This window comes from Tachypleus tridentatus, chromosome 6 (genome assembly GCF_004210375.1).
Source record: "Tachypleus tridentatus isolate NWPU-2018 chromosome 6, ASM421037v1, whole genome shotgun sequence".
Lineage (NCBI taxonomy): Eukaryota > Metazoa > Arthropoda > Merostomata > Xiphosura > Limulidae > Tachypleus > Tachypleus tridentatus.
The window spans coordinates 43,986,014-43,994,263 of NC_134830.1; the positions used below are offsets into that span (position 1 = coordinate 43,986,014).

Sequence of the window (8,250 nt, forward strand, 5' to 3'; positions counted from 1 at the left end):
CCAACGAATAGTGGGACTGACCGTCACGTTATAACGCCCTCGGGACTGAAAGGGCAAGCATGTTGGGTGCGACAGGGATTCGAACCCGTAACCTGGCCATTCCGGGCCCTTGTATCAAATAAGCAGTGAATAGTTTCTAACGAATCTTTAAAAATAAATATGGATGATTATTTTGTATTTTACGTTAAATCTTCGTTTATTAGATACTTTTGTAGAAACAGAGAGTTTGTGGTTAACAGCTAGCTAAAATCGCACTTTATACACTACTCACGGAGGTAGATAATGATACATAATGTATTAGCTTGTTTAGTATGACCAGAGAAGGAAGAGTAAGTTATTTAATGTTGTGTTTACAACATCGATATGGAATCAGTCATGCTGTTTATTAGCTAGGCAGCTGGGAGACATTTTATTTTTACCCTCTAGGGGGTACCAAAGAAGACGTTGAAAGTAGTCATGTGTTGGCGGTTACTATACCAATGAAGGACAACCACCGAGTGACTGTGTTATAGACGGGTAGCCTGGAACAGACCATAAGAAAATTACCATATTTGACGTGAAGAACCGAACAAGTTTATTTGTTTATTTGTAGTTAAGCACATAGCAACACAATGAACTAGCAACCTGTGCTCTGCCTTCCACGGGTTAAAAAACCCCGGAGACATTTCGCTGTGCCATTGGGGCAGGGGATACAATTGAACAAAGTAAACATTATGAATAATGTTATAAATAATATGTGTGGTTTGTATTCGCTTAGACCATTTTGCCTTAAACCAAAATAATGCTAACCGACTTGTTAATACAAATTGTCCATATCATCTTTGTTCAATGTTTATATCGTCATTGTTTAAAACTATTTTATAAGAAACTACCTCACAAAAACCAGAATAGTTTTGACTATTTTAATTTAGTGTGAGCTCTCCAGTGGCTCAGCGGTAAGTCTGATGGTGTATAAAAAAAAAAAAAACACCCTGGTTTTGATACCGTTTTGGGCACAGTTCAAATAACTTTGTATAACTTTAGGCTTAACAACTTAGTGTAAAAAACAGTTTGGGTGGGAACTGTTAATTGTAGTTATTTTTGTTAAACCGACTGTTTTTAAACAATCATGTTTTCTTATTTATAAGAGCCTCAATTAGAACATTGCAGCTCTTTTACTCCACCTATAGTTTGGCTCAACCCTCTAAGGGTGACGTTAGTACACGATTTCAACCATGGATTCTATTAATATATTATTTATTTATGGAAGCATAATACGCTAGGAGACTTGCATGTATAAGATACAAGGATTTGTAAGCATATTGAAAAAATAATACACCCTAAATGTTTAGACAGACCGCTGGTATGTTTTGTTGGACTTGAAGCGTGTAATTGTCTTAATTTTTTTCATTACGTTTACAAACCGTTGTATCTTATATATATATATATAGTTTTACAGTGTTATACTTATTTTGGTAATAAAATGTAAAAGAACCTAGACAATTTCTGTCATATGGAATTTGGGTATAGGTTTAGTTTATGATTTTAAAGTCTCCAAAAGTGTTACTATTTTATGTTAAACTAATTTCAAAAAAATTAAACTTTTGATTCTAATACTTCTTGCTGAGTCTGCTTATGTAATGTATTGTACACAAATCCTCGCACAGTTGTCCTTGTAGTCCAGAAACTACTGGTAACAAGGATATTTCAATCGATTTCTCATGTTGTTATGATTACGTGTTGTTGTTTTTGCCGTTTGACATTTATACGCTTGATACATTATTGGTTCAAATAAAATTCCTCAGCAATAGTCATATAAAATATTATAAACGTGTGATGAACATATACAAAAGTCCATAAACTGTTTTTTGTCATCACACTGTGAGAGTAACGTCTATTGCACTTCTTTGGAACTTGAAATGGAATTTGTGGTAAAGGAATCTCGCAAAATACACGTATATATCATGAAACATCAAAGAACCTTTTCGCAATGTTTTTTTGATTATTTATTTTTTAATGTGTGCCTGTCACATACACCTGTGTTTGTTTAACCAATGTCTCCTCGCTGGTTTCAAAATGACTGTGTTGTACTATGATGATAAAATAAAGAAACAATAAAATAGTCTGACCCGAACAAATAGGAAACCGTAAATCAGTTGCTAATCGGCTATTTCAGCGAGACTGTTGACACTTATTACTGACAAGTAGTGTTAGGGACGTGTTCTCTTTCTCTGTGTGTATTAGAAACCATGGTCGGGAAGGGGAACTGTTCACCAAGAACACAGCCTCTGTTTCGGACATCGTTTCATCTAGGAGTCCAAGACTGAAGCCCTCTGGTGGCAAACTTTAAGGTGAATCACTGTGTCGTGCCCGCTAGCAGCACAGGCACAAATATAGCGAGAGCAGCTGAGAAGTGAAAGCCTTGACGCCTTTTAAATCAGACTCAACGACCCGTGGAATCAACCAACCCCTCACCAACAATGTTCCCCCAACAAGCTGATTCGGAGCAGTGGATTGTTGACTCATAACATCTTTTCTAACCTAGAGCGTGAGATGCTGTCCTTGGGCTCCGTGTCTGCGACAAACAGTGTGTTTTGTATATTAAAATAATCCCAACCCTTCAGCATCGCGTGTAGATGACTCAATTCATTCAATTAGGAGTAGAACAAACTGACCCTTAAAACTATTTTCAGGGCTATCTTTGAGTCTTGCATCGGTAGTTTATAAATAGAAATAAATTAGAAAATAATGAACCTGATAATTACCAACAATATTTTGTTGTTAACATATATTTTCTGCATCTATTCCTTAGTGTTATCAAACTTTTATAAACAGTATTAATATAAATAAACGTTTCTCACGATGAAATTCGGCTTTGTCGAACTATACATTAACATAAAATTGAGCTCGGCATTAGCTAAACATTAATCGTGTGTGTTTTATAAATATATTTATATACATAGTTATTTCACAATGTTTTATTCATTTTTATCACAATACGCCATCACACAAGTTATTAAAACAAAACCACACGGTGAGTTTGCTGAGTGTTTGTTGTTTTCTGTTATGAGTTTGTTCAACTTTACACTAAACTTTCATAAATATCTCCTTTCAAATATTTTCTTCGAAATATTTATTCAACTATAAATCTTCACATCTGCGATTTTTTTTTCAAGTACTTACAAATGATTTATCAGATTCATACTAAGAGCTGAGTTTCTTTGTTTGTAGACATCTTAAAAATGTCTACATACACTCAAAATCTCATATTTTTGGTTTTATTATTAGGTTTAAAACTCTGTTTTGAAATTTACTAAAAGTTTTTGATTTATTACGTACCATTCAACTTATAACTTTTCCTTTTTTTTTTTTGATAAACTAAGTTTATAGAATGGAGTGAAAGAAATACCCTAATGTGTAATGTAGAAGTTAATGTTTAGCCTCATTAAAACACTTCATTCAATTCATCAGTTCACTCAGAAAATGAGGACCGTGTTCAAATGCTGGAGGCGAGAAACGGTCTAAGAAGAGAGAAGTGATACACCAGTCTTGTAAGAAGCAGAAACTATTGTAAGAAACTATAATTACAACATGAAATTCTACAGAAAAAAAAGGTGTGAAAAAGTTAGTTTTTTGTTGTTGTTTTCTTTCGTTTAGTACTAAAAATGTAAAACACAAATATGAATGTATTCACCAAAGAAAATTTATCTGTAATAGTTGGTAATTTTTAAACCGTTCTGTAAGAAATAGGTAGAGATAATTTCATTGAAGTTAGTATGAATTTTTACCATTGGTATTTTGTTATTATCGTTGTTTTTTTCTCTGATCTGTACTCAAATAACAGATGAAACTGTGCCTGTCGTATTGAATGCGAAAAATTCATTTTTATTTTGATAGTTGACGCCCACCAAGGTCCGGCATGGCCAAGCGTGTTAAGGCGTTCGACTCGTAATCCAAGGGTTGCGAGTTCGAATCCCGGTCGCACCAAACATGCTCCTCCTCACAGTCGTGGGAGCGTTATAATATGACGGTCAATCCAACTATTCGTTCGTAAAAGAGTAGCTCAAGAGTTGGCGGTAGGTGGTGATGACTAGCTGTCTTCCCTCTAATTTTACACTGCTAAATTAGGGACGGGTAGTGCAGACAGCCCTCGAGAAGCTTTGCGCGAAATTCAAAACAAACAAACAAAATTAGTTGACATCCAATTTTATTTCATGCCGAAAATTATAATTAAATGGTTCTGCCATCCAAAATAAAAAAAAAAATTCTGTGATGGTGTAGTTAAAAGTTCTGGAAAAACCACAAGGTCGTATAAATATGTCAAAATTCTTAAATAAATGGAAAATATTAAGCGGTTTTTTGGGGGGAGGGGGGAAGGAAGAATTAATAAAAGATCTGCTTAAAACCTTTTCAAACTTCTAAGAATGTTGTTTGTATCTAACACTAGATACCGTTAACACTATGTAACACAAATTTTGTTCCTAGAGAGTATGTATTTTTTGTTAATTGCTCATGTTGTATAAGTAGAGAAAATGGTCATTATTCCCTTCAATCTTTGCTTTTGTGACCTGGATAATGAAATTTAGAAATTAACCTATTTTTTATATAAAAACGGGCATATTTGCACATTTTCATTTGCCAAAGGTCTGAATAAAACAACATATGAATCAAGATTTATATGTATTTATACTAAAGTTATACAAAAATGAACAAAAAATGTTTAGAAGTGAGTAGTTTATCAAAATTTGCAACTGTAATGTAAATCACTTTCACGTATCAGCCCCCAAATATAGTCACCCATCATGTTTTCGTTATACGCTCCCAGGTCACGAAAGCAAAGTTTGAAGAAAAAATAGGTCTTTTCCTTTTACTTTAGGCATAAGCAATTGGGAAATAACTCTTTCTGTCCAGGAACAAGAAAAAGTAAAAATTTTGTTACCAACTCTTTTACCTCCTATGCACCCTTGTACACGACTGTCGATCTTTCTGTTGTGTTATGGCCTGGCATGGCCAAGCGTGTTAAGGCGTGCGACTCGTAATCTGAGGGTCGCGGGTTCGCATCCGCGTCGCGCCAAACATGCTCACCCTTTCAGCCGTGGGGGCGTTATAATGTGACAGTCAATCCCACTATTCGTTGGTAAAAGAGTAGCACAAGGGTTGGCGGTGGGTGGTGATGACTAGCTGCCTTTCCTCTAGTCTTACACTGCTAAATTAGGGACGGCTAGCACAGATAGCTCTCGAGTAGCTTTGTGCGAAATTAAAACAAACAAACTTTCTGTTGTGTATTTCTTATCTGTTCCTATTGATATGGTTTTCTTCATATCCCAAGCAACTTTTGTTTTGTACATTAGTAGTTACTGTTTCTTTGATTATATTTCCAGCTATTCCTCTGACTAAACACCACTTCCTTTATATTAATGTATCCAGATATATTTCTGCGCTTCCTTTTCCATACCAGTCAACCAATTTTTAACTAAATGATAGGTAATTTGTATTTCGCGACGTCATACACTGCACGAGTTTGTTTGCTGCGTTAATTGAAAAAGATGACGGTGAACATTTATCTATTGCAGGATACTGACAACCGCCTACATACGAAGTACCAAAGAGCACCTGCACATAAGTTTTAGATTATCTGACCACATCAACACCTGTTTAACCATGAGAAAACTGTGTTTAAGAGAAAGCATCTGCGGATATACAAGCGTGGGAACATTCTGCTGTGAGTGTATGGGAGATCACTATTTCAGACTCGGGATATCCGTTTGGGAGAACCGTGTAAGTATTTGTATATAAACAAAGTTAATCAGTGTTCGACATAATTAACGCATGGTGACCCGACTCTGGTCTGAGATAATACAGTTTTTACTTAATTAACGGGAATTACTTGGTAAACCACAATCTATCTTTCGGGACCGTCTCTTTAATTTTAAAAAAAGTGCATTGTCATAAAGTCTCTCCTAGTTTTATATATGTACAAAAAGGACTTTAATATGTTTTAAGAAAGTATTTAGTTAGTTATTGTTCATTATTTTACCCAAAGATATAGCATTATAAACAGAGTTTTGAACAAGTATAAATGTTATACTGGAGAAAGAATGCTCTCCCCGGCCCGGTATAGCCAGATGGTAAAGGCACTGGACTCGTAATCTGAGGGGCACGGTGCGAGTTCGAATCCCCCTCCCACCAAACATGATCGCCTTTCAGCCGTCGGCGTGTTATAATGTGACGGTCAATCCCACTATTCGTTGGTAAAAGAGTAGCCCAAGAGTTGGCGGTGGATGGTGATGATTAGTTGCCTTCCCTCTAATTTTATACTCCTACATCAGGGACGCCTAGCGCAGATAACTCTCATGCAGCTTTGCGCGAAATTCAAAAAGTAAACAAACAAACTCCATATTCTCACCGGTGTCACAGTGGTTAGTCTGTGGACTTATATCATTAAAAACATTTGTGTAGCATTGTGCTTAAAACAAACAACAATAGAAAATAAAAGTAAATCAAACCTGACAAGCTTTCTTTTTTTTCTTTCTTCTTCCAATTCCGCAACAGTAATTTTGATAAAACTGAACTTCCCTAAGACTAAGTAATAATAATGGAAAATATAATTAAAAGATATGATGCTATAAGACCACAAAAATTAGTATTTATAACAGCGAGAACATTATGAATTTATAAACATATCGCATCCACTTCGAAATAATTTAAAAGCTTTTTCTTCCTAGGTTTCGCCACGCACTCTACAACACTCCAGAAGCCTACACCATTCCAATTTCAAGTTAAGAAAAAATTGTTTTAAAAAATTATTATAATGTTCAAGTTTATCATATGTTCTTCTAAAATATGATTTCTTTAATTACGCTCTGTATATATTGTCCAGCTCAACTTTTATCAAGATTGGTAAATATATATATTGTCGACTGGTCATAATTTACATTTCAGTGAACCGTCCATTATATTTATGTGCGTATGTTGCTGTTTTTAAATAATTTTTTGTAACACGATAATTATTATTCACTGAACCTCGAACTGATATTTCTTATGCAATATATTCTAATTTAAAATATTCACTGTGTGTGAGTTTATTTCTCTGTTATAATAGAAGAAACGCAATGATGCTTCTAATTATACGAATTTATATACGACCATTCTAAATACTACGAGAAAGTTTTACTGAGTCTTTAATAAAGTGAAAATCATTTTCCACTCTTCTGTTTGGCAAGGAAATTAAACACTATACCCGGACAGTATCCTTGTTATGAAATCTTCGAGGACATTACAGAATGACTAATTCTAAATATTCACCCTCTTCTGCGCGTTGATTGTTTGTTAAATATACGAAAGATTTTATTTTGTAATTAGATACTTATACTACCAGATGAGGCCTGGTATGGTCAGGTGGTTAAGGCACTCGACTTGTAATCTGAGAGTCGCGGGTTTGAATCCCCGTCACACCCAACAACCTTTCAGCCGTGGGTGTTATAATGTTACGGTCAATCATACACTATTCGTTGGTAAAAGAGTAGCCCAAGAGTGGGTGATGGGTGGTGATGACTAGCTGCCTTTCGCCTAGTCTTACTGCTAAATTAGGGACGGCTAGCGCAGATAGCTCTTGTATAGTTTTGCGTGAAATTCAAAACAAACAAACTTCCAGATAACAGTTTTAAAAAAACAGAATTATTTTTGTTATTTCCTCAACTGAACAATCTTACTTCTAAGTAATGACTCCATTTATAATTGCTTAAAATATTTTTCTCCCAAACATTTTATTTTTGCGAAGCATGGACTTTATAATAATAAACCTAGAGTAACTACCCTTCCCACCGTATTTTCATAATGCGTGCAATCAAATATTAATAACACGTTCATTGCTTCGTTCTGAACTGATACCATGACCACCCTTCAAATAAAAGTGGATGAACAGATAGGAAATGTATCTCAAATAGTATGTGGAAATCTCTTGTTTTGTCTCTCCTTGCTGTTTACTGAAATATAAACTCGAAATGACAGGCCTTATAAAAATTATAATAAATAGCTTATGCATAACTTTTTTAAAACCTAAAAATAGTTTAATTATCTGTGTTAATAACCAGGTTAACGATATTTTAGCTTGCTCTAAGTAGGTAAGAAGTTTATACTAATTATACTGTGACATTTTGTTGATAAATGCCTAGACAATGGTTTCAGTCATTAGCCTTTTTATTTTTGCATTAGAAAATTACATGTTGTTTGTTGTAAAACAAAGAGCTATGTGTGCTCTGCTCGCCACCT

The 8,250-nt window shown here is 34.8% G+C and overlaps 1 protein-coding gene across 9 annotated transcripts in view; it reads left to right on the forward strand.

The window, feature by feature from the left end:
* Positions 1-7,049, forward strand: part of LOC143252354 (uncharacterized) — a 74,758-nt gene extending 67,709 nt beyond the window's left edge. For 8 of the 9 annotated variants that reach the window (XM_076504345.1, XM_076504340.1, XM_076504343.1 and 5 more), the window contains 3 exons: positions 3,451-3,593; positions 5,553-5,757; positions 6,705-7,049. In XM_076504345.1, the coding sequence (XP_076360460.1) occupies positions 3,571-3,593; positions 5,553-5,757; positions 6,705-6,791 (315 nt within the window). In that variant the 5' untranslated portion in view covers positions 3,451-3,570 and the 3' untranslated portion in view covers positions 6,792-7,049. Of the gene's footprint in view, positions 1-3,450; positions 3,604-5,552; positions 5,758-6,704 lie in introns of all 9 variants that reach the window. The other variant, XR_013028951.1, reaches the window with a different exon arrangement.
* The last annotated feature ends 1,201 nt before the right edge of the window (positions 7,050-8,250 follow it).